This window comes from Vigna radiata, chromosome 9, assembly GCF_000741045.1.
Source record: "Vigna radiata var. radiata cultivar VC1973A chromosome 9, Vradiata_ver6, whole genome shotgun sequence".
Lineage (NCBI taxonomy): Eukaryota > Viridiplantae > Streptophyta > Magnoliopsida > Fabales > Fabaceae > Vigna > Vigna radiata.
This window is the reverse complement of record NC_028359.1, coordinates 6,502,473-6,529,687: the sequence shown is the minus strand read 5'-3', so window position 1 is coordinate 6,529,687 and position 27,215 is coordinate 6,502,473. Positions and strand designations below refer to the sequence as shown.

Genomic DNA, 27,215 nt, shown 5'->3' with positions numbered 1-27,215 from the left:
TATATTATGACGGATAAGTGAAAATTTGTTATAATACACTGGACCTATTATAATAGGTAACAGAAAGTCCGTCATAATACACTGGACCTATTATGATGGACTTTTCTGTCCGGCATAAAATACACAGACTTATTATGACACCCAGAACTATACGCCAGGTCATCCGTCATAATAAGTCAATTTTACCCATCATAAAAAACTATTTTTCTACTAGTGTTTTCATTATCCTTTTTAGAAAACTGGAACATCTTTTCGGATTATTAAATATTGGTAGTACATATTAAACTTCTAACACTTAACTTCAGTTCTTACTTTTTTTTTTTTTCAAGTTTCAATTCTATCCGTTACAAGACATTGAAACCGAGAAGTCGCTCTATTTCATACGTGTTTTTAAGGTTTGTGTTAAAATTTCAAAATTTTCTTCTCGTGAATATCTAACTGATAATCATCACTTTTATTTTTTTGAGTGAATATTTAATGTTATGAAATATTTCTAATATATTTATAAATGATATATATCTAATTATCATATTTTGTTGTATTTCTAAAATATTTAAATATAATATCTTACAATATAATAATTAATTATCCAATATTTTTAAGATATAGATAATGTACTTGTTCGACTTAAACAGGTCAAGCGAAGTGACTCAAGAATCTATTTTGTCAGTTTCTTATCTTTTAATTGTCATTAAGTGTCTCTTTAATTGTTTGTATCCAATAGAGAGATTTTTTATTAAAATCACATAAATGACATAAAATCATAATATCTTATAAATACTCTTGCATACTTATCACTAATCCATTCACTTGGTAAATATTAACATTTTTTCCTTTTTCAGATTAAAATTTGCAAGTTAATGAAATGGAGAATGACAACAAAAGGCCTAAATTGACTTTTGAGAAGTACACATGGAGGATCAACAACTTCTCTAAATTGAAAAATCAACGACATCACTCCGACAATTTTATACTGGATGGTTTTTCATGGTGCTCTATTCAAATTTTCTTCTCTACGTGTTATATTATTTTCCTTTATTAGTTAGTTTTATTAAGTGTTTTAACTTTGCTTTTAGGTACATGGTCAAAATCCCAGTTGGACGATGTTTCTTTAAAATTTATTTAGAAGCTGATGAGAATCGTGCAAATTTACCTGAGGACTGGAAAAGAACTGAAAATATCAGTTTGGCTGTAATTATTGGAATTATTTTATTCTCTGTTCATATCTGTGCATTTATGTTCATATATTTTTATACTTATATTCCTTTTTTATATTGCTCTAAATAATTATATATATCAATTGTACTCTCTCCTTATTATTCAATAAGAAATACAATATTTCATTCTTTCTTCTTTTCTAACAGTAATTAACCAGGTTAATGACCAGAAGACTATAAGACAAGGTATTTTTCACACTTTTTAAATTTTAAAAAATCAACTGTCTTTCTTTATAAAAATTAGGAGATTTTGGATAGAAGAATCTAATTGATTCGTTTTGAATGTGAATTTTCTCAGGATTGGAATGTGAGTTTAATGCAGATGTCACTTGTAGCAAACATTTTGTATTTCTCAATGATATCAATGAACCTAGTAGTGGGTTTATTGTGAATGATGCTTGTATGATTGAAGTTGGGATTTTTGTCATCAAGAATGTGTACGAGAATGAACAATATTGGACTGGACGCGAGATTGATAAGGATCTTCACACCGAATATCCTTTATTTCATGAAATGTTCATGAGATCATTTGCAAACATAGATCTAAATTATGTTCCATTATTAGAAAATATATGTCTACTATATCCTTATCTTCTTGTAAGTCAAGAAAAGAGAAGTTGCAAGTTTACTGAATGGGCATTCACAGCTTTGGGTCGACTTCTTTATTTTTTGAATACTAAACAGGTCAAAGATATGGATGATGAAGCATGTGATCATCTCAAAAAATTATGGGATGAAGTTAAGATATTTGGGTTTGATTTGAGTTGGTTAGAATCTGATGTTAAATCTGCCTTAAATTTGAAAAATTATACGGATAAGATTGCTAATGTAAGAAAGGCTAAGGAGAGAGTGGATGATTTGGAAATTAGAACACAGAAGCTGAAGGCAGAAGTCATTGAAAGAGAGACCGAATTTGAAAGGGCAAAAACAGACTTGGTAAAAGCAGAAGAAGGATTTAAAGAACGTAATTTGGATGACATATTAGGATATAGATCAAAGAAGTGGTTCTAAAGAGCCCTTGTTTTGATGAAATTTTTTTAACAATGGTTGAAAAACTGAGATTGTTTTCAATTTTTACATGTGGTTTATGTACTTAAGAGTGTTGCATTTTGACAACTTTAATTAAGTTTTGTGATTGGTCTGTTTCAAATATTTTTTTAGAATAAATTTAAACAGATCAATAACATGGTAACAGTGTTTTATTGTAAAAAAATTGTTAAAAAAAATTGTTAAAAAAGAGTTGTTAAAATATCATTCTTATACTGCAAAAGCAAAACGAAAAAGTTATAACTAACTACACCATCTTTGATAAGTAAATACTTTGCAATTCTTACTTTTTATGTAAGGAGTACCTCAGCATCATCATTCTTTTGTAGTAGTGTTCTTAATGTTTTAGTTACATAGCTGAAAAGTGGAAACTTAATACAATTTAAATATTCTTTTTATTTTTTAATGTATTTTTTAATAATAAAACCGTGATGAAATTCGACATTTCAAATCGAACTATTTTAATAATATCATTCGACCGGTATTTTTTTAAACCTCGACTAATTCCACACTGTAGTCTCGTATAAAAATAGTTTAATCTATTGAAGGAATGATTTTATATTATAATAAAAGTAAATTTTTCTTTTTTGTAAATGTGCTAAGAATCTATTAATTTTTTTCCTAAAAAAATATATGTTTCTTATGCAGAAATATATATATAAAAAAATCTTAGTTACAATCTGAATTTGAATCTTAAGTTAAAATTAGAATAGAAAATAGTCTATGAAATTAGACTTAAAATTATGTTTTGGAGATTGAAATTAAATTTAGTTTGGTTTTTTATTAGCTTATTATTATTTAAGTTATTATTTTAAAACAATTAATAAAAGTCGTAAAACTATAATTTTTAAATATTCTTGCCACCCACTACAATAAAAGAAAATGTAAAGATATTAACTAAAAGTAATAATAAGTAGAAACATTAAAAAACGACTTTAATCACAATTTTTAGTTATTCCAATTTTTTAATGAAATAGTTTAATTGATGATTTCTTATCTTTAAATGAAGTTGAAAACCAACTACACCACCCAGACATCTTTGGTAAACAAGTATAACATTATGGATAATTATTTGACATAATAATTGTTTTGTGCGAAGGAACAAATTACTTGCATTATGTTCAATGTGGATCTCCTCCATCATTAATGTTTAGTAGAAAAACAATATAAATTAAAAGAAAAATAAATGATTATATATTATAATAAAATATATCTTTTTCAGTAAAAATTTTAATCTTTCATTAGATCCTATTTTTGTACAGAATTTTAAATAGGTCTCTTTCTTTTTCGGCGTCTTAATTGAATCCTTATTTTTGTAAAATTGAATCAAATAGGACCTTTCCGTCAAATTGAGATGACGCCATTAGGAAGGATATGGTGACGCCATTAGGAAGGATAGGCTGACAGTGTAGTTTTTTATTACGTGACATTAAAAACGTGACTGAATTGTGTTTTTTTATTCTTGAATTGAAAAATGAAATATACAAAATATACTTCATTTTTTAATTTAAAAATTAAAAAAATACAATTCAGTCACATTTTCAATGTCGCGTAATAAAAAACTACACGGTCAACATACTCTTCTTAACGGCGTCATCTCAAATTGACGGAAAGGCCCTATTTGATTCAATTTTAAGAAAATAAGGCATTGATTGAGACGCCGAAAAAGAGAGGGACCTATTTGAGATTCTTAACAAAAATAGGGACCTATTGAGACATTAAACTTAATAATGCTGAAATTTTATTTTTTTAGTAAAACTTTTTATTTGCATATAAAAGAAGCATGGTATATACAAAGCCTGAAGAAAATATATGCTTTTTACGCATCTATAAAATTAGATCATAAAAGAATCTACAAAAATAGATTTAGAATTATGTTTATGAGATTCTCTTTTATTTAATTTCACCTACTGTCCACCTGAAAAATCACTTCTTTTTTTAAAAATGATATAAATCTTTTAACAAAATCAAACACGCACATAATAGTAAAATTAAGCTTCTTTTTAAACAATTAATAGCAGTAACAAAACATCATTTTTTTTTAAATGTTTTTACCACACACAGTAATTAAAAAAATGTAATGATGATAGCTAAAAATAAAAATAACTACCAGCATTAAAAACCACTATAATAACAAATTTTAATTATTCACATTTTTTTTAACGAGATAGTTTAAATGCAAAAAACTAAAATTATTAAAGTATTCTATAGAGAATGATATTAACAATAATAGTCTCATTTAGAAATAACATTTTGTCAATTTGACTGCAATAGATAATAATTGACATTTATCCTACCTCCATTTTATTAATAGGTATGTAAATATAATTTATGTACAATACTCTTTAACTATTAATCTTCTACTCATTAAGGAATTTAGTTATGATAATCCATATGACTTTGAATTTTTTTTCATCCTTTTATAACCCTAAAAACTAAAAAAATAAAGCCTTATTTTTATATATTATATTACTTTTAAAGTACATAACATGTGAGTATATTTTGATATAAGTTAATAATAATAATAACTTTATATTTAGAATAACGAAGAATAATAAATATTTTAATGTACTTTAAATATTTTAAAGTACATAACCTGTTTTTCTTTTTCTTATGAATTAAAATTGTAACCTTCTAAATTGTAGGATTTAACTTAATAATTTAAAACATTACATGGTTAATTACAAGCATAAATTATCATTAAATATATAAAAATGTATTTACATGAGTAAAACTTGGATTTAAACTTCAAAAAGATAAAGAAATCTTTGTCAACTAAGAGGATGTATATAATACCAAAATTGTATACTTAAGTATCATTTATATTTTATCTAATCACAAAGCAATCTCATGGTTTATCAACCTTCCTACACGTGTTATTTTATACTTACAACAACATACAATCATCATAGGTGAAAAAACCATGATATAAAAGGCAATGATAAGCTAATATATTTTAAAAGAGAGGAAGTATAAATAGTTCAAAATGATTAAAACAAGCAATCACTTACAAATACTAACTTCATTCAATCATACACTATTATTTAGGTAAATTAAAACATCTACCTCTAGAGGAATTTTTGTATATATAGAAGACTCAGAGATTTCTCCCTATTACCAGGACACCAATAACATCTTGGCTTATCAAAACATGACTCTTTTTGCCTTCCTACTAATAATAAGGTGAGTTTGTCTATGTTAATCAGAGATGATCCATTCATTACTCTTTCCTATCATAGGAAACATCCATAGACTCTCACTACTAAATATCCTAGTCTATATGAGTTAGGATATCTAGCATAATATGGATCATCTCATTTAAAGTCCCTACTAGGGATGACAAAAAAAAAAATACGTCAGCGGATATTTGTGAATAGTTGGTACCTGCAGATATTTACTATTTGCAGGTTGCGGATAACGGATATTTTAGTACCCGCTTATAAAAGGGTCGGGTGCAGGCTCATGTATTATACTATCGTACTCGCGGATATCCGTTATCTACAAAAAAATAAAAATAAAAATTTAATTTATATTTTATTAAGTTAAATTTAATTAAAATAAAATTAATTTACATTTTATAAGGTTAAATTTAATTAAATTATATTTATATTTAATTTAATTTATATTATATTTTATATATTTTTTGTAATTTTATTTAAATTTTTAAATATTTGTGGGTATCCATGGATTTTAAAATACCCACATATATTTTTTAAACGAATATCTGTGCAGGTAACGGAGGGATAACAAATGATTTTTGTTTTTCAGTTCGGGTTGCAGGTAGGCACTATCCGCATCCACCCGTTGTCGTCCCTAGTCCCTACTCAAATATATCTAATATGAGTGTAAAATGCTTTCTCCCTTAAAAGCCTTCTCATCAACATTTACACATTCCTTGTACATATACATTTAATTCGCAATAAACATAATCAAGACAGTAAGCATAATAACAAAAAAAAAGCCAAAAAAGAACATATCACACATAGCTCATTCTTTATGTTTTTATATAAATGTTAACATCACACTATGTCATACTTATGTAATTTATCTCAATCTAAACTCATCTCATAATCTAATTCACTTACTATTTATTTCAAATCAAATGTTAATAATTCGTCATTCATTTTCTATTACATTACTGTAACGTCCCAATTAGATAGAAAGACATACATAATCAAGACGTCATCATGCATAATAATTGAAAGCAGTTAGAGGAGTAATTAAGGTACTTAGCTTACCGTCATCCAAAATGGTTAAGGATTTGAAACTCTAAGTACTATAAAGTAATAGAGTTTAGGATTACAATCATCCATGAAACAGTACTAGAAATTTGAAATTTTTAAACAGAACAAAGTTCTTCAAAATAACACAGAGCAAAGAAAGTCTTAAGAAGACTAGGCTGCAGCATTGTCATTCCCATCCAAGGTTGTCTCCATATGCTCCCATCCAAGTGGATGATCATCACAAAAAGCAAAACAAACGCAAACATGACACAAACACAAACAAATGCAAGGGTGAGCTAATTATATAAAAAGCATACAATGATATCAATATATACATATTGTATTCCACTCAAGCAGAGCAATACAAGCAAAGCAATATATATAACACAGATCCTAACATGTTATCTTCTAGACCTGACTCGTCCGGACTTTAGAATGATAGTCGAGCTATGGAGGGCCATGCACCCGTGGTGGCTTGTGATACTTGGGCTCCCCCGCCCTACCACACTCACGAGGTTAGTCTGTTCCGCGCCCTAGAGCATGATGGAAGTCTCCAAGGCTAAGACCTCCTGCTACTCCTCACCACATGGTTCAGCCCTCTCTACGTGAGAAGAAAGACCATTGGAGCGTCAGGAAGACCCCCAAGACTAAGCTCCTAATTTCATTCTATACACTAAGAATCTCACCGAGAGATTTTACATTTACCACCATAAGCAACCATGAAATCATGTTTCATTCTTTCCCAATTCTCACACCTTTGAATTATAATCAAACCACATGTTTAAGTTTTAAAGATCAAGTCATATGTACCGGAATGTGCTCCACAACCACTTCCAATCATCTCAAATAGACAATATTGTCATGTTATCTCAATCACACTACAAAACCCTACAATTTCTTGTATAATAATACATCCCCACAGGTAAAATTTAATATCATACGTAATCTTTATCTCATACTTTCTTTTATATATAAATATTATGATAACAATTTATATCATACTTACTCCCCTCTATCTTATATATCCCTGTTATATTAATATAATATATATCATGCTTTTCTAACTTATATTTCCATATTATTTAATAATATATATATATATATATATATATATATATATGTGTGTGTGTGTGTGTGTGTGTGTGTGTGTATGTATCATACTTTTCTAACTCCAACACTACTCCCAATACTAACTTAACTTCTAACACCCCAAATTTGTGATAGACACCTATTTAAACTTACCTAGATGGATTTTACCAATTATATAGTGATTCTAAAGTTGTTTAGGCTTGAATTTAACTTCAAAACATCGCATCCTATGACTTATGGACTCTAATTCAATTATGCCATTTTTAATGTGTTTTAGTTCAATTTTATCTGCCTAACAAGTCACAACTGACTTGTCTAAACTGCCCAAACAGAACAAATGCACTCAATACCCCAAACTCTCAAAATCACTCATTCACTTCCCACCAAGCACCCAAAATGGTTCCTTTTTGGTAAACTACTTGTCTAATTTCCATCATAGTAGAGATCTTACTTTCCCCCAATTGGTCACCGGAGAGGACCCAGATGTCTGAACGCATCAAACTCACCTTCAACACCAGCACATATGACTAGTCACAACTGACTAGACCAGGCCAGGGCTGTTCTATGATCAGAGATGTGCCAACTCAGGTTTTTAAGTTTCCTCTATCCTAGCAACAAAGAAAGGCTCTCAACAATTAACAATTAATTTATTTAAATTGTCTATCTTGTCCTAGTACGTTCTAGACCCAACTGCCCAAAGTTACTTCCCCACTTACTACAAACAGGACTTGATCACTACCCAAGCACCAGTTTCTCAAACTAGGACTGACTTCCACAGAACGTACATTGCAACCACCCCAAATCAAATACCAATTCCAGCAAATCAATACATCCAATCCACATATACCAGTCAATTATTTAAACACACAATATTTAAGCACAATTTCACAGTCAGTTAAAGCATCCAATAAAATTAAAAATTGCATAACGGCTTCACAAAACACACTAGTTCAATATTCAACATGTAGATATTTTATAAAATAAATTCCTACAAAATAATTAGCTTCCCTTACCTGGGTTTCTCAAAGTATGTTTGAAGACGCCCTAACGGAGTCTCACCCAGACACAACACAACAACACCCATAAACCCCATATAAAATAGTTCTTAGAGTTATGGCTTAACAGAAATTAGAATGAGGACAATTCTAACTGCATGAAATCACTAGAACCCCAAACCCTAGGTATCAAAATGGCGGAGGGAAACAGAAAGACCACTTACCAGAATGATATGGAGATACTGATCGATTCAAAGTGAAGCTCTTGATGTCGTGTACGCTTAGACCCCTTCAAACCAAACATTAAATAGTTCAATGAGCTGAGATTCTAGAGAGAAGGCAGAACAACTATGTGAAAGAGTTTCTAGAGAGAGAAAGAAAAATGGTTAAATGAAGAATCTGATTTTCAGAGAAGCTCCTTCTAAATCATGTGTTCTTAGTCTTTATAGACTGGACTCTCTAAACATAAGGCCCATCAACCCTTGGCTTATTTTCATGTCCTTATAATTACCATGACATTCTATTACCATGTTTTCATTACATACATCAAGATGGTGACATATGACCAAATTAAAAAAATAACTTCAAATAAATAAATAAAATAAAATATAAAATTAAAAAAAAAACACAAATTGACACATGAGATGTTTTTATCGTTGTTGATACAGTAATAAAGAAAATAATTAAATTACATCAATTTCTCAAAAATTGACATGTAATTGAGAGAAAAAAAAATCGAAAACCTATATAAAATATCTTGACGAAAATATACATCAAAAGTATAATTAAACTTATTGTAAATGATATTTGTATGATTGAAGCTAGGATTTTTGTGATCAAGTAATGTATACAAGAATGAACCATATAATAAAGATTGATGGCAACCCCGTCAATGACTCCAATGATCTTTTTTTCCTTTAGATGTTTATAAGATCATTTACAAAAATAGATCTAAATTTGGTTCCATTATTAGAATAAGTATGTTTACAGCATCACTCACTTGTTGTAAGTCAAGATATGAGAAACTGGGTTCAGTGTTTGCGCATTTGAAGCTTTGGGTCCAGTTCTTCGTTTTCTGAAGAGTAAACAGGTAAAAGATATGGATGAGAAAGCATGTAATCATCTCAAAAAATTATGGGATGAAGTTATGACATTTGGTTAGAATCTAATGTTGAATCTGCCTTGATATATTTATATGGAAAAGTTTGCTAACTGAAAAAGGCTAAAGAGAATGTTTTATTTGTATTTGGATCATATTATCTAAGTAACGATGTTTCGTATCGATTAGAGATAAAATTAATTTATAATATATAACTGAGTGTAGACTTCATTTTACAAACAAATTTTATGAGGTTGAATTAGACAAAATCTACACAAATATTTAAAACAAATCAATAATGTGAATGTTTTCCACAAATATTTCCACCATAACATATCAACCAAATATAACTTAAATCTTAATTCAGTGGCGGATTGTAACTAATTTAATTATGTAATTATTCAAACTCCAAAATCAGTTTAGTTTAAAAGAAAATTATTGAAGTTGTTTTCTTTTTTTTCTATTGTATTTTATTTTTTTACACATTTTTCATGAGAACTTATGTTTAATATTAACCTTCAATATTAAAATAAATAAAATGATATTTGAGTCTTAAAAACTACTTAAACTCAAAACTATCTTTTATTATTATTTCAAATTTTGAAACATTTGAGTCTTAAATTTTAAAAATAAACTGATACAGTATCTTAATCCAAAATGTTAATTTATTTTATATATTAAATGATATTTCATATTGATATTTAAACTCGAAGATATCAAATGATATATTATTTGAAACATGAAAATTTTAAGATAAAAAAATATTTATTTATTTTTGAAGTTTAAATATTAAATTATATAAAAATTTAAATCTTGAACGAATTCTAGTTTAATATTAAAGTGTGAGAATTTAAAGCATATTTAATTATAAATAAAAGTAAAAGTGACACAAAAACAACTTATGAATTAATCAAACCCAATAAATTTATGATTATTATATTGACAAAATAAGTCATGATTTTGAGTATAGGACTAAAGAAAAACAAAGTAGTCCTTTAATTTTTTAGTATTAACTTTTTTTTTCAATTAAAATATTAAAAAGTGAAGTTGTTTATTAAAAGATTGTCATCAATTAACAGCACGATAAATATCTGGGTACTGCTAAAGAATCGTTTTTTCTTGATTTGTCGGACTTCTTAGTCGAATCCCTTTGTTGGTGACAGGTGACATTCTTTCTCCATTCCTCTTATCACAAAACCCCAAAAGAAAAATTGAATTAGCTTTCTTATTATGTCGATCTTTGATTTATATCTCTCGGATTGTTTGGCATTGACTGTCAAATTTGAAATCTTTGGAATGATGAGAGTTTTTGTGCGCCCCTTTTGCTTTTAGATCTGGAATTGCAATGATTGCGGGAAGGGGTGTGTAAAGAAGTTATCTTTTGCGTTTATTCTTAAATGGGTTGCTTCTGGTTTTACATTTGGTCTAGCTCAAGTCTGGGAAAATGAAATGTACTGGCTTTATATTANGACTATATTTGGATTCTGTTTTTTGGACTGTGATGCTGAGAATGATTATGAAGCTTGTGATTGTAGTTTGTTAGTTTCTCCATTTATGATCTGTGGCCAGTTGGGAAACCCTACTTGTGTTTTGCTTATTCATTTTTGACGTGATTTGGGCATTGATATTCCTTGCGTAAATATTTTGTGTGAAGTTAAATTTGTATATTCTTTCATATAATTTGACAGAAGAAGTTTTTTTCTCTTTTTTGGGTAGTCTGGTTGTGTTCTGATAAGTAATGCCTGCAAAATGGAATGGACTTATTTTTGTAAATTATTTTTGTAAAGGTGATGGTATTTCACATCATGGTTAAGCTACATGTGTTTATGTCCTGTAAGGGGTATAAAGAAGAAATTATCGGTATATGTAAGTAGGAGGAGAAGGAGAATTTTTTTTTATAGCTAGAAACTATAAGCATTTTTGGAGGTTGACATTTCATTACGAGTTTGCAGTGTGGTTAGTGAGGGTTGTAATCTGATTAAAGTGTCTGCAGTCTCTTCATGTTTAAGGAAAGTTTAAGTCACATGATTTGTACACCTTCTCCATGTCAACGTTAAGCTTTAAAAGTGGTACAGTGCTGGTCTCACAAAACTTGATCTTGTTTGTGTCTTGACACAGCCTTTGAGGTTTATATCTGCCATGATGTTACTTTTGGCTTGGGATCATATTGGCTAGATGTTTCTTGTTCAGTGTACGCACAAAGAGCAAGTGCAATTATGATCTGATAAGAGTTTCACCAACATTCATCCTTTCTTTTCAGGTCCTCTGTTTGTACTATCCAATGGAGAATGTAGATTTCAGAGAAGAATCATCAAATTGTGTCAATGAAGTAGAAAACACCAATTCTGTGCTTATCTATGGCCTTCCAGATGATATATCTCTTATGTGCCTGGCAAGAGTTCCTAGAAAATATCATCCAGTCCTGAAGTGTGTCTCAAAGAGATGGAGGGACTTAATTTGTAACGAAGAGTGGTGCACTTACCGTCGGAAGCACAAATTGGATGAAACCTGGATTTATGCTCTGTGCAGGGACAAATTAAATGAGACTTTCTGTTATGTTTTGGATCCAACCGCCTCAGTAAGAAATTGGAAGCTGGTTGATGGTATTCCACCTCACATCTCAAAAAGAAAAGGCATGGGTTTTGAAGCTTTGGGAAATAAGCTATTCTTGTTGGGTGGTTGTAGCTGGTCAATAGATTGTACTGATGAGGTTTATTCATATGATGCTTCCTCAAACTGTTGGGTTCAAGCTACTTCCATGTCAACTGCTAGGTAAATATCCTCATGTTTATTCCTTCAGGAATCTATGTTTGTACGTGCTACGTAAATATCAATCTGCTAGGATTTTTCATCATAGATTTTAGGTAGAGTTGTTGTTGCAGTTACTTGAATTGTTAATGATTGTTGATACCAGGAAACTAGGGACAGCCACAAACTTACTACTTGGAAAGAAAATAGTTTGCATGTATGGCATCCAAAATAATTTATTTTCATGAATAATGACTTCTAAACTGTTTTATTGGAATTGAAAAGTACCCAAATTTTCTGTTACCTACCAGTACTAAGTACTGATCCATAACTGGTATTGGTACAACATGATTTTAGGAGTACATATCCTTCAGAATTAAGAAATAAGGTTTCTTTCCATTCTAAAATCCCAGTTATCCTTATGCTGTAATTCACTTTTTTTTTACAGACTCTACAGAGCTTTTGTTTTGAAAGTATAATTTGATCAACAACTGTTTTTACATTATGCTCTCATAACATTGTCAAAGAATCATTACTAGTATACATTTTATATGTCAATTTAGGTGTCTATATTTTACAATTGAAGTTGAAATTGCATAGTCTTTGTTGGCCTTAGTTTTATCCCCAACAGCAATGTAGAAATTACTGTTTTCTTCTGCAAAAACCTTTCAGGTGCTTCTTTGCTTGTGAAGTTTTGGATGAAAAACTATATGCTATCGGAGGGTTAGCTTCAAATCCAACATATTCTCATTCTTGGGATACTTTTGACCCTCTGACAAATTGTTGGAGATCTCAAAGAGATATTGCTGTTTTTTCTGATGTTGAAGATTCAGTAGTTCTTGGTGGGAAGATATACGTCCGGTTTTCCAGATACCCTGTAACTCCTCATTTATTTGCCATTGTATATGAACCATCAAGTGGCACATGGCAGTATGCAGATGCTGACATGGTTTCAGGGTGGACAGGCCCTGCAGTTGTTGTGGAGGACACCCTTTATGTCTTGGATCAAACTTTAGGAACTAGGTTAATGATGTGGCACAAAGGGAGACGCCAGTGGATACAGGTTGGAAAACTATCACCACTGCTTACTAGACCACCTTGTCAGCTTGTTGCAGTTGGTAGAAGCATTTTCATTGTTGGGAAAATGCTTAGCACTGTGGTTGTTGATGTTGGTAATTTGGGGAATGAGGGCCAGGTGTTGATGAGTTCTTCCATACCAGGATTGTTATCTGATTTCACTGTAATAAGTTGTAAATGCTTAGCAATCTGAGCATTAATGAGTTTGTGTGTATATATTCATGTTAAGATACATGTATCAATGTTACATAATTTTTTTTTTCTTTACTTGGTACAATGTTACCAAGGTTTGAACTTTTGTAAATTATCTGAATCACATAACCTGCATAATCCTAATGATACTGCACAACTGCTGGAGTCCTTTGTGTTTATTGTTGCATGGTTACCCAAACTGTGAATCTTAACAAGTTGTTTTTCAGTGTTGTTGTAATTAAGAGTCTCATTTACTATTGGACTAATATTTAATATTAACTTTCTTCAGCATACAAAAATCAATCACGAACCCTACAAATTTTTCTTTAACCTTTAAGAATCTATCAAAACAACGGACAAGGTTATTCTCCTATTCAATTTTCATTTCTTAAATTAATACCAAACAAAATCATAATTTTGAATAAATTTTATTACATTAAATTTAAATTATTTTACATTTTAAATAATGTACTTAGATAAATAATTAAGTTTTAAATTTATCATAATTTCATATATATTTACTTGAGTTCTTAATAAAAAAATTTCATCATATTAAAAATATTTATACTTGTTTATTAAGTATTTACAGTTTTTATTATATCCTCACGTATTATTTTATAATTTTACAACTTTCTACATCAAATGCTATCCTAAATAGATACCATCAAATCTGCAGACACAACCAACACTAACCAAAACAAAAATTATAAATTTGACTGTACAAAAATTTTAAATTGTTTTTTATAGTTCAAATTTGAAATTAACTAATTTTAAATAATCAAAATTTTCTCATAAATTTCGAAAATTTAAAATTTTGTACACCAACAACACTATATTATTAAAACATTTCAATTTTTTTATAAAAAAAAAAAATTATCTTTCAAAATTTCTCAGATACACCAAGCATTTATTTCCATTTTATTTTGTACCATCTAATATACAAAGTTGTGAAATTTACTTAGAATACATGGATTATTGATAAATAATACTTGGTTTAAATCATTTGTCTATTATGACATTTATAAATATTAATTGTTAATATTTATCAAACAAATATTAGTTGTTAATGTATTGAATTTATCAGGAGGGATCCTTTTCATCAATTTAGATCACAAAGTCAATCCTTATATCTCCAAATCCATGGTAAAGTTTACACGGGAGAAACATTTTTAGAACAAAATATAAACTTTCATCTATAATTGAATTATTAAGATATTATTCATACATGAGAATTTTTAAAATAAAAATATAAAATGGATACATTTATTCTGTGTATAGCAGCTCACAACTTAGATTTAATGGCTGAATTTCCTGGATTAATTTTCCTGGCTAGTCCTTCTTGAACCAATGATACAAGAAGCTGCAAGTTTAACAGAGTAATACATGTAAAAAAACAAAGATAAACAGGAAAAGAGGGAAAATGAATTGATATAATCTGATCATGCTTTACCTCTCCCTTCTGATTGAACATTTGGCCAGTCACAAAGACACGTGCACTGTGGGCAGTGGGAGTAAAGATCTGTACAACCAAATGTATTTACAATCAACACAAATAAAAAAAAACGAAACAAAATAAAAAAGAAATTTACAGTTTAAAGTGTGTCAATTTGATTTAAATTTTAGTAGAACTGAATTTTGATAGAATTAATTTTGAACTGTCAAATGATAAATTTTATATTGAAATATGTGTCACTACTATTTTGAAATTGTTTTTGGTAGTAAACCAAATAGGACCGCAGCTGATTAATGAAATAATAATTTACAGAATTTTGATTTATGTCATTGATCAGAAACTGAATAATTTTATGGAAATTTCTTTTTCTGTAATTTCCCCCAAAATTAAAGATGAGAAACAAGAGTGAAACTAATACGAAACTCACCGCAAATAGCACCCAATCATCTGCTTTTACAGATCGATGAAACCACATACTGGAATAAAATTTAAGAAAAAAAAAAACATTTAGCAAAAAGCAAGAAAGAAAAATTTATACCTTAAGAACTTGTTGCACAAAGACCCACGTTTTCTAATGTCAAATAAACTATTTAGCTCACCAGTAGAATTTTAAATACTTACGAGTGGTCCAGACTAACAGAACGTGTCCTGAAACCCTTCTCACGGTGGGGATTCAAGCTTACTTGAAGAAATATTAGATCTGAAGCATATGCCACCACGCACCTGAAAAGTATGAAAATGAAATGAAATGCAAGAAATCAAATACCACTTTTGAATTCTTTATTCAATCTTTGGAAAATTTTATTATGCATTGTTTAAGTATGCTAAAGAGTATCAAAGTATTTAGAGATGCAGGTTCAAGATATATGCATTTGGTACAACAAACTTTTGGCAATTTCCATTTGTTCAGACTCTGTCAACTAATCCTTTATCGGGAGAATATTTCAGTGGCCAGACATAGATTTAACATGACTCAAACTGCTTAAGTAGCTCCAGAAACAAGCTTTAGCTTGTGCAAATCACTTAAAATTCTGCTATAACAGTTGGAGAACCAGACACATCTAAAGTAAATATACAAGATATGTACCTATGCAAGGCTTGATCATCTGAAAGTTTTCCCTTTGCTCTAAACCAGTATCTCAAACTGCAAACAGTAGCTACACAAGTTTAAATGAAATCTATCATTTAAAAAAGAAGACATTAAGGTTAGATTTGGAAAAGAAAAGAGTGTGATGCTCCCTCCCTTCCAAATCTTTCTTATCAGTGCATTAAATAAATGGCAAGTAAGGAAGAAACTGCAGACCGAGCATCAGCCTAACCTGGGGGGAGATTTTGTCATATTTGTTGAGAATTCATATTCACATAACCGTATCTCTATGGGCCAGGGTATGAATTCAGATGTAGCCACTTTGTTCCGGTAGGTTCTGTGGCAGAAAATTGTAATTATGATACAGAAAATCATCATGCAAGCTATCAACATAGTTCAAAATCACACCTCCCTTCGGCCAAAATAGAAGTCTTTACAAGTTAGTGATGATAGTGCATCTAGAATTCAAAAGCTTAACGTAATATGCAATGAAAATGTTGGCAGTTGCGACAACTGAAAATGTAACATGATGTAAAAGCGGCAATTTAATTAATTTACTAAAAAATAATAAAAACTGAACAGGGATAGTCCAACAACTCTAGCTGAAGAAGACTTTAGAAGATTAGCCGTATAAGTTCCTTAAAATTAGAAATCTAGCCAATATTATCTACTGAAGACCAAATACATATACATCCAGTGCAAAATATACACTTATGATTCAATCAGCAAATATAAAGGAGAGGTTGTCTTTTCCTTGATGTCTTGCTGTTCAGTTAACCATATTTTGAAACTTAGTATGGTTATTGTACTCAAAACGAGTTAGCAAAATCCTTGAACAAGTAATACTTAGAAAATAAACTTTCCATAGGTTTTAAGTTTCTCTGGTTTTGTCCCCAAGGAAACATTTTAATGATTAAGGACCGGGCACCCCAACTTGCCAGTCCCAGGTTCAAATCTTATGCGTGGATGGATTAACGGGAAGAATATGGGCTTCACCTGTGGTATAAATCAAATTCCAATAGACAGAAAACAAACATACTTTCTTGTATACCCTTTATACAGTTGTGACTGATACATTTGATAAATAGAAAAGATCCCATGACCATTTTACAGTAAACAAACACATCAACATACAATAGAAGATGAATAAAAACAAATATAGTCATATAGAACAATATTGCATCAACCATGTTCTTCATAATAAATCTTACACTGGTAAACGAGGGTCAGTAAGACGTCTCTCCCGTAGCTCTTCCATTGGTAGAAGCTATAAGCAACAGAATAAAAAATATTAATAATCAGAAATCCAAAGTAACAAAAAATCTTAATAGACATAACCTTGTATCTTGCCTTATCTGGAGATGGCACAGATGGTATAGCTACTTTCTGGTGGACCATCCCCGATTCCTCCTTCTGCAGATTAGAAAAATAACAATGATAAATGTGTTATAAATTCAGAATGTAATTCCTTGAGTGGAGCAATAGCTTATATGTATCTAAGATGACCGACCACAACCAACATGAAGATGCATTAGCCACACTGTGTTTTGCTGTTACGAAAAATAGATAAAAAAGAAACTTATGGAAAATAAAATTTACATTTTAGGTAATTGAAATAATTTCTTTTTTCCTTATTTTGACCTTCAAAAAAAATTATTCAACATAATATTGAAAACTTGCAGATGTTCCTAGGTACAACTCATAACAGTTCAGAATGTTATAGCCTCTTCTGTGGAAAGGATTCCTGCGACCTGTTTCACGTACTGGATCCATTCTTCACATTTTTCACCGTAATTTAAATTGCAGTCATAAATAGCCAGAAACCACCAATATAGTCCAATAGTCTATCAATTTAAAAATCATCATTTTTACATTCTTGTTCATGAAAGATGATCTTGGGCCTGTTCCCTTGCAGCCAACCATAAAGGACCCAATAAACAGATATTTTATAGGAAAATGATATTTTAACACCATTTTTTTATACTATTTTGACACTGCACACGTGTCAAAATGGGATTGGACGATTTCAAATTAAAAAAGTTGAGACAGGGGTATGTTTGGAAGAAAAAAACCAAAATTTGTTTTTTTAATTTGAAATCGTCCAACCACATTTTGACACGTGTACAGTGTCAAAATGGTGTTAAAATTTTATTTTCCTATTTTATATCTGTTGAGATACTATCCTGATGTTAACTTAATTCTATTTCCATGCTTCCTTGTTTATTTAGTTTCTTAGATATTTTGGTCATATAGTTTTCTTAGATAGCTTGATCATAATCCGTAAACTTCAAGGATTGATTCACACTCTGTGTAGATAGTGTACAAATTGCTTAGCAATATACAAGAGAAATCACTCCTGTTATCTCAATAGTATCTAAGTTCTAACCATTTAACCTAGTCTATGAGGTCACTAGATGTCCAAAATTCACTTTTGTTCAGTCCGTATCTCTGTAATTTAAAATAGAATGAGTACTTTAAAGATAAATACGAAACAAAAAAAATAGTAACAGACAAGTGATAAAGTGGTTTTAATGCAGGTAACAGATGCATCAGCAATGATGTCCTTTTTCACGGCGTTAGATATAATGATCTACGTGCCATAACCCAAGTAAATATAAACATTTTCATTTCCATGATTCCAGAACGCCCCCTGTTCTGCAGCACTGAGTTTAATCATCTAGTCCTCCTGTAGTTAACGATAGTAGTCCTATATAGCTGCAACGTCTTAGATGTTCTTCTGAATAGTATTTTCTTCTTTAGAATTCCTAGTGGTAAAGTCTAAAATGTTAAGCTAGAAGATAACTATCCTTTATCTAGATTAGAATAGTTATCTTGAATGAAAATGTTTTAACAACTATTCTTCAACGAGAACAATTTTAGAGAAATTTCTTAATTTATCTCTATCAATCTATTATTTTCATCTTTTGTTTCGAAATTGAATTTCAATATCTTTTAGAAGAAATTGTCAACAGCTAAAAAAACCGTGTATCATAATATAAATTGTTTATCGTTAATTTGAAATATAAATTATATGTTGAAAAGCATCTATTTGCTACGAATTTTAATTACAATAATATAACTTCTATATGTTCAAATGCATTTACATACTATAAATTTTCGTTATATAAAATAAACATTTATCATGAACGATACACCAGCAGAAATAATAATTAGTACAAAAAATTGGTTTGATAGATTATATAACAAGTAAAATACAAATATAAGAGAGAGAAAACAATAAGGCGAAATTCACAAATAAGATAATTTACTAAAGAAATATTATTCATCTAAGTCCAAAATTATATAAGATTACTTGAAATGAAGCCAACAGCGTGAATATGGTAATTCCCTTTTGAATTCCTTCTACTTTCCTTGTAGCAAAGCTCCTCCCATCACGGATACGATCAACTTTATATGTAATTGGTTCTGTAAAAGAAAAGTTCACACTGTGTATAATATGTTTACAAGCTACAGCACAGAAATAAATTTGCAGTACATGTATGATAATAATGGTATTTACACATGAAACTTCATATAATCAATCATAAAGAATATAACATTATTAACTCAAGTTAATCTTAAAAGGGACAAAATATACGATCTAGTATCTGGTAGAAACTGTGAAAGTAAACATGAAAACTAGCTTACAAATTATTTTCCCAACTAAGCTCTAGTATAAGCAATTCATGTAACATGATATATAGATTAGAAGAAAGCATGGAGTTCGGCTAATGACCCATATAGAACTTGAAAACTCACTGATATTTATTTCCTAAAAAAGGAAGGAATTCCATTGGATGTTAGAAGCACCGAGAGTCTTTGAGGCATTGCAGCAAAGATTTAGTGGGACCTGTTAATGTGACACCTAATTTCTCAAAACCATTCATCATTTAATGTGATGTTTTGAGGGGCAGCAATGGGCCTATTGTAATGCAGGAGTACAGACACGTTGCTTATTATAGCAGGCTGCTTTAGTGGTGTCCAATGTCCATACAACATTGGTGTCCTTATCTTTTGGGCAAAAATTCAGCCTTCACAGTCAATAAAGTCTTCACCATCTGTTGGAACAACAAATGACATCCCAAACCAGTAGGTCTAATTGTATGATTCCAAGTGTGAATATGGAATCTCACTGGTGAAAAGTGGACAAATTGAGCAATATCTGCAACCTAATATCTTAAGGTTTTAGATGGAATGTGTTATTAAGTTGACTTATGTGGTTTGTTGGAGACCCATTTATAAAAATCTTAGTGCTTTACCAGCCTCGTATCCAAAAAGTGGCACTAGGACCAATAATGCGACCAGGTGAACCTTAAGTCAAACACCTTCCTCGTATTCCCAACCAGTAGTATCAACGGCAATGGAATGATCAGGTAAACAATTCAAACATGTATGGAGTCATGGTGGTGAGTTTGTGTACAGGAAGCCCTTCTGTCAAACGTCTACTTTTTTGTGTATAAAAACAATAATGAAATCTGAATCTAAGACCTGACACAAACTACCTAAACTCTTTAACCTTATCCTTGTGGGTTAGTCTCTTTCAACTTCTAAGTTGAATTTCAATAGTTTTTCAGAAAAGAATTTTTCTATGGTTAAATTAAAATTAACTTTATACCAAAATTTAAATGATTTATTATAAATTAATGGGCAGGACCAGAAAAAGAAAATATAGCTTTCAAGATTCATAGTTTAAGAACCTATAATAGGACCCATCTCATCTCAGGAAAAAGAAATAGATCAGGTCAAGTGATCAAACATGCTTACTTTCTAAATCTCCCGCAAGAATAAAATAGGCATGCAAACTATGAACAACCTTTAGACAGTCAACAGATTTTGATGCTGCAGCCAGTGCCTGCGCATTAAATATTTCAGTAATTAATATATGTATCAAAGGTGGTACCACTGACATGGATATCATGCCTTAATTGTGAACGATAATCATACCTGTCCAATCATCTGCCCCCCAAACACCTTTCCAAATCTTGGAGCATCTGGAAGGGTAATTCCTCGGAAGATATCTACCTTCCAAAGACAATAACGAAGCTTTAGGGCTTAATTCCAGGGTATTGCTACATGCCATCAAAGATACATCATACATATGAACGAATATACAAAAATTTACCATCATAGAGAACTAGGATATCCACATCAGTCTATTTTTTTCCTACCCTTATCCAATAGCAATCAAGCATCTATCCATATTCAACAATATTTAAATTGCTGAACCATCTTTCCTTTCCCTAGTCTTCTTTTTTTATTTTTTATCTTTCACCTATCTGCATGTTAGCATGTCTTTTCTGAAGGTCATGCCTCAACTAGTTGTGAAAAGATCTATGAAGGTCAAAATGAGTACTACGCAGGCAGTTAAACATACAATTATTTTTCTTGCACAAATAAAATAATCACTATAAAATCCTCACTACGTAAAGACTTCAACAACAAGAAATCAATAATCAAATTAATGATATCCATTGAGAGCACCTCCATGGGTTCCACATGCAGTATATTCTCCACAGGTGAGCATGTCTCAGCGCAATTTTCTGCTCTCCAGATAGATTTTGGCTGCAGCAGTGTTGAGTGCTCATAGGGAAGCACTAAGCATGTCAGCTGCCACATCAAAAATAAAAATGTCGCTGCAGGAGTGAATAATTTATTTCATTAAAGTGATCTCAGGTGATTGCTAGTACACTCAACCTGAGGTTTTGACATTGGAAAGCAGTGGAACAAAAAACTAAAAGGGCACCTTAGACAAAGCAACAACACCTGCCCGGTGAACTGTGTTTGACAAACCTGAAATTAGCAAGTTCACACCATTCTCATGTCTCTAATTACAGAAAATAACTCAAGACAAAAGCAAAAGCTTATGTACAAGAATCTTGAACGGGACAATATGTGTAATTGGCAAATGAATATCCAACTAACCCAAAGAGAAAGGTTAAAGGATAAGAAACATAGCAGTTACATTGGCAAAGTTCTACAAATTTGTGGTATCATGAAATAATATTAGAGATTGAAGGACTGGAGAAATAATAGCAACCAAAAACTAGTCAATCCTTTTCCTGCTAATTTTAACCATCAATGTCTCAGAAAGATCAATGCTTTCTAGAGCATCAAACTTTAATGAGTGCAATTAGGCGTTTAACTTATATACTTCGTAGCGCAGCAGAAGAAAATAATTATGGTTAACCAAATCAGGCCAGAACTACCAGACAAGTATGTAGCCTATGGGATGAAAGAAAATACTTTAACAATAAAGTGCAATTTGAGATATAACAATTAAGTTTTCTACCATAACCAAAGTAGTCATATCTTTTCAACTGGAAGTCGGGGCGATTTTCATCATTGGCACTAACGGATCCAACAACCTCAGCCTACAAGCAATAAAATAGGATTTTCAGGATAAATTTGTTAAATGAAATGCTACTCGTAAATATAAAGCCATTTATGCAGCTTCACTTATAAGTTTAAGCTATTGTGATAGTAAAGTTCAAGACATGGTATCTAAGCCCCTATGACCTTGGTCGAGAGTTTGATCTTACTTTACCGTTTCTACTAATAATTACAAAATTGCCACCTTGTTTTCATTTTTGTAACCTGTTTTAAAGATTTGCGACATAGTTGAAGAGTGAAACAGATAATTAAGGGGGGACAGAACAAATTTAACTTGGATCTTTGATAAACATTTTAAGAAAATACGAAAAAATTAGTTGGAGACGAGAGCAATGGACAAATAAGGTTGGCAATAGACAATTACAACACTCTCTATGCCATTATCATATTTGCCTCATGACTGGGGCAGAGTCCTATCAAAACTAACCTACAGATATCCAAGGCAACCCAATGAAACCTGACTGACAGTTTTCGCTTCTCTGACATCTAATAACATAAATATATAAGCATACCTCTCCATCCAATATGAAGTACACGCCATCTCCATGTTCACCCTCACGAACAACATACTCTCCCGGCTCTACACAAAAATCCATCCATCAATCAAAAATTGAAAATAATAGCCAATGCATCTTCTAATCAAGGTTTACAAGTACTGAATATGAAATACCATATATTTTTTAAGGGAAGTAAGGACTTCACTAACTCTTATAGGATGAACGGAATAACATCCTAACGACAAATTTAAGAAAGATTCTCCAAACATATTTTAAGATAAGTAATGGCACAAATTTCAATTTCACGGCCTTAAATCAGTGTCCACAATTACAATAATGTAGGATTGCAGTTTTGTAGGTTTCCGCAATCACTATAAATTAGGCAATTACCTAGCCACTTTACTGCATTCTCATGTATCACTACTAGTTATCGTAACGCTAATTAGTTATCACAATATGATTACTCGTCCAGCTGCAATTTACAAACGCTAATGCAATCCTTAAGAAAACGGAAAAATTACCGCAGCTTATGACATCCACAAGTTGAGATATCTTCCTTACAGACGAGCTCGGAAGCCTCTGCAGAAGAGGAACGCGTCCGAGAAACTCAAACGCTGCAAATAAAAAAATCCAAAAGCTTCAAACAAAAAACGAAATAAAAAATCGCAAACAAAAAAATCAGCCCCGAAAATAGTCATCATCATCATGGTGTTTTTATTGCTTCGAGAAAAAAAGAATGAGAAAAAGCATTTTATGATTCCTCATTGGAACTTACCTTTCTCGTTCTCCATTTTCGCGGAGAAATTCAAATTCAATTATGTTTATTCGGCTTAAGCGTTTAGCACGTGAATGGGTGTACATTGACAAATTGTGCACGGTAATATATAGTGTAGAGGACGGTGTGGGATCCAGTGCGCTGCGGTGCGGGCTTAATCATGGATGCGTGGGATTTCAGCCAATAGCATTGGACGATGGGTATGGTGGAAGTGCTCCGACCGAGCTTTGAATTACGGCTCAACGTGAAAAAGTGGTCGGCGGGTGCATGACTTTACGACGCGGTGGCCCACATCAGATATCCCCTCCACTGATTGAAGAGTTTTATTATTCTTTCTTCTTTTTATTCTCACTATTTTCAATATCCAAATCCAAGGAGTCGTGGCAATTTTGTTCAGCAGTTATTCTATGCACGTGCTGTTTTGGTACACTATGTTTTCCTTTCTATTTTTCTTTTTTCAAATATTTGATTTCTATAATTTATAAATTCACAATTTTTTATAATTGTAATTCCTTAATTTTAATTATTAGTAATTTTTATACAAATTTAATTCTTTGAAACAAAGTGCTACGAGAAAAACATATTGTTCCTTGAAATGGGACGAGGATAACCACAAAAAAACTTTTATGTTTCCTATCTTGCTTCAAATGATCCATCAGTATAGGGGTGACCTGTAAAACACATTCTGACATTCAAGTCAGAATTTAATAGTGAGTAAAAGTGAATTTACTTTAAAATTAAATCTATATTTATAAAGTTTATAAGAATCTGATCAATTAATTTACCTCTTAATGATCATTAATGTAAATTTTAATCACTCAACAATAGTCGTTGTAATATTAATTGCGTCTTAACTCTACACAACTACTAGACCGAGCAGTCGTGAGGTGCTTTCTTACATATCACCCGTTTGGTCCTGCCTTCTTGCACATTACCCGTTTGGTCCTTTTACTTCAGTTTACTACCGTATCCGACCGGTTTGATATAAGCCCATAGTAACACATATATATTATATGTGAATTTTTTTTATTAGATTAAATATATTTGTAGTTAATAAACTTTCACACAAAACTAAAATTTATTTTTTATTTAAAACTTTAATACATTTTAATTTCAAAACTTTAAAAATAAATTAATATAATATTTTTAATTTAATTATATTTTTTTCATGTTAAACCAGTTTTATATTTATTTTAAGTACCTAGAAAATAGAGTATTAGAGTTAGTAAATGTTTTAAAATAATGAGACCAATTTTTTTTTAAATAATTGAATAATAAAAATAGAAGTTTTTAAACTCGTCTCATTACTTAAAACATTTGTTTATCTCTCTAGAACTCTTTTTTCTTGTTTCCTCTCACTTCTCTTTAAGATTTTTGACTCCTGAGTCATCTCTTTGACGATCATAAGGCATCTAATTGATCACGACAAAGAGATTTACATTTATAGCCGATCAATCTTTGTTATAGAGCAAGTAAGTTTTTTTACTCTATTTTCCTCTCTCGTTCCTAATCTGTTTTTGGAAGAAGCAAGTGTTGTTACATCCGTAATCTTGCTTCTTCTCATTTTTGGTTAATATAAAGTCCTAAGGACTATCCACTTCCAGTTTGGTGTTTTGTAGGTTAATCTAGAAATTTCTTGCATTGCAAGCAACTGATGGGACATTTTAGAGTCCAGTAGTTTATTGTGAGGTAAAAAAAGCTAGAACTAGCTTAGATTATGTTTTTCATACTAAAATAGTATCTATGAGAATAATGTGATGAATTAGATGCAATTTGTGATGGTAGTATAATATTTTCTAGGTTTAAATAACGATAATTGGTAATATGATTTGTATGTAATTGTAATAGTGTGAAATTGATGTTATATGTTGTTATGAATGTGTATGGTGAAGTTATGTTGTTGTTTGAAACTGGATTCAAAGTGGTTGTGATGAGAAATGGTTGAATTCTTGAGTTTTAAGTCTAAAAAAGGGTTTTGCATGTGTGAGTTTGAGAATATGGAGTTGATGTGAAGAAACTATTATCTAGGTGTTGTCATGAGGTAATTTAAGACTTGTTAAAGGTATATTGGGATTGAAATCTGATATGTAATGAAATAGTAGTTCATAATTTAGTTTTTAAGTGTTTTTAGTGTAGAAAGGAGGTTTTGAGTGGTAAGATTTCAAAACAAGGAATGTAAACTGTTTTGGGTAATTAGAAGTCTGTTATTATACCTATTAGGGCTTGTCTAGGTTCTTAAATGAGAAAAATCTAGTTTAGAATGGTTAGGATCATCTTAGAGTCAATTATTAGGTGTTTTTAGTTCAGATTGAGGATTTACATGGTGGAAACTTGAAATAGGCAAGTTGTGACTAATTTGGGATGTTGTAGTATATGGTGTGATTGAACTTGGTTATGCAGTTCAAAAGCTATTATGGGTGTTAAAAAGGGTACATTTGAGTTTGGGTAGCTTAGATAGATGATTCAGGTTTAGAGTAGGCAATTGGAGTTATAGTGATGTTTCTGGGGATTTCTCAATGTTTAGAAGGTCCTAGGAACCATTCAAAGGGTTGGGGTAAGTATGTGAAAGGATCTAAAAAGGGTTAAGTTTTGTTGATAATGTCTGAGCGCCCAAAATGGGTGTTGAGCGTCCCATTCCAAGGGCCAGGTGTAATGCTCTAAATTCTCGGATGTCACGGGTTTACAAAAATCAATAAATTTTAAAATTTTATCATAGCACAAAAACGTATTTTTTTCAAAAACCTTAACCTTTCAACATGCATAATTTATTTCAAACACAATAGTTCCAAAAGCCTTATCCAGTTACATTATTCCAAAAGTAATCACGACGACTAAGGAAATAAAACAACTACTATTACTTTGTTTGAAAAGTCTATGCCAAAAGAACTTTTTAAAGAAACTCAAATCTCTCCCTATCATCTCACAATCTATCATGCATCTAGAACATCTACAATATTATCTGCTCATGTATAACACATTATGCGGTCATCGCCGATAATTTCATTCATAAAAACACAAACACAAACATGTATAGGCTAAGCTACCGTTAAAACAATCATAACAACAAGATACATACATAACTTCTTATTATATCAACCATAATCAAACACTAAGCAAGATACATATCTTCTTATTATATCAACCCTAATCAAACACACAACAAGATACATACCTTCTGATTATATCAATCATAATCAAACACCTCATACATAGAAGTAATAACAATATAATTCCTAGTCCTCTAACATAAATAATTCAATCATAATAAATTACTCGATCATCAATCTCAACTCTTGATGCATCACTAACATCTCACACATAAACCT

General features: G+C 30.8%; 3 protein-coding genes across 4 annotated transcripts; 2 read left to right on the top strand and 1 right to left on the bottom strand.

Moving 5' to 3' along the window:
• The first annotated feature begins 865 nt into the window (after nt 1-865).
• LOC106773210 (MATH domain and coiled-coil domain-containing protein At3g58250-like) lies at nt 866-2,228 on the top strand. The gene is made up of 4 exons (XM_014659922.1): nt 866-990; nt 1,077-1,191; nt 1,376-1,403; nt 1,516-2,228. The coding sequence occupies exons 1-4, from the start codon at nt 866-868 to the stop codon at nt 2,226-2,228; spliced, it is 981 nt and encodes a 326-aa protein (XP_014515408.1).
• Nucleotides 2,229-10,748: 8,520 nt separating this feature from the next.
• On the top strand, nt 10,749-13,852 carry LOC106772967 (F-box/kelch-repeat protein SKIP4). Of its 2 annotated transcripts, none has more exons than XM_014659623.2 (3): nt 10,749-10,833; nt 11,931-12,442; nt 13,091-13,852. In XM_014659623.2, the coding sequence occupies exons 2-3, from the start codon at nt 11,952-11,954 to the stop codon at nt 13,686-13,688; spliced, it is 1,089 nt and encodes a 362-aa protein (XP_014515109.1). In that variant the 5' UTR covers nt 10,749-10,833; nt 11,931-11,951; the 3' UTR covers nt 13,689-13,852. The 2 variants fall into 2 exon arrangements, with proteins under 2 accessions (XP_014515109.1, XP_014515110.1); XM_014659624.2 differs by lacking the exon at nt 10,749-10,833 and adding an exon at nt 10,853-11,031.
• A 1,001-nt stretch (nt 13,853-14,853) lies between these two features.
• On the bottom strand, nt 14,854-24,218 carry LOC106772966 (acyl-CoA thioesterase 2). Its single transcript, XM_014659622.2, has 17 exons — nt 23,890-24,218; nt 23,636-23,728; nt 23,130-23,197; nt 22,517-22,598; nt 21,971-22,017; nt 21,709-21,834; nt 21,172-21,249; nt 20,992-21,079; nt 19,541-19,653; nt 17,578-17,640; nt 17,439-17,494; nt 16,460-16,564; nt 16,228-16,284; nt 15,762-15,863; nt 15,568-15,616; nt 15,138-15,206; nt 14,854-15,047 (listed from the first exon to the last, which is right to left on the bottom strand). Exons 1-17 carry the CDS (start codon nt 23,903-23,905, stop codon nt 14,970-14,972), a joined length of 1,290 nt encoding a protein of 429 aa, XP_014515108.1. The 5' UTR covers nt 23,906-24,218; the 3' UTR covers nt 14,854-14,969.
• Between the last annotated feature and the right edge of the window lie 2,997 nt (nt 24,219-27,215).

Bases quoted from the DNA above. Each gene is read 5' to 3' on its own strand.
- LOC106773210 (XM_014659922.1), top strand. From the start codon at position 866: ATGGAGAATGACAACAAAAGGCCTAAATTGACTTTTGAGAAGTACACA. The intron at 1,192-1,375 runs GTAATTATTGGA...GTAATTAACCAG, and splicing joins CTGAAAATATCAGTTTGGCT to GTTAATGACCAGAAGACTAT. The intron at 1,404-1,515 runs GTATTTTTCACA...GAATTTTCTCAG, and splicing joins CCAGAAGACTATAAGACAAG to GATTGGAATGTGAGTTTAAT.
- LOC106772967 (XM_014659623.2), top strand. From the start codon at position 11,952: ATGGAGAATGTAGATTTCAGAGAAGAATCATCAAATTGTGTCAATGAA. The intron at 12,443-13,090 runs GTAAATATCCTC...AAAACCTTTCAG, and splicing joins ACTTCCATGTCAACTGCTAG to GTGCTTCTTTGCTTGTGAAG.
- LOC106772966 (XM_014659622.2), bottom strand. The intron at 21,080-21,171 runs GTATGATTATCG...TTTAATGCGCAG, and splicing joins GGGGGCAGATGATTGGACAG to GCACTGGCTGCAGCATCAAA. The intron at 16,285-16,459 runs GTTAGGCTGATG...TACTGTTTGCAG, and splicing joins ATGACAAAATCTCCCCCCAG to TTTGAGATACTGGTTTAGAG.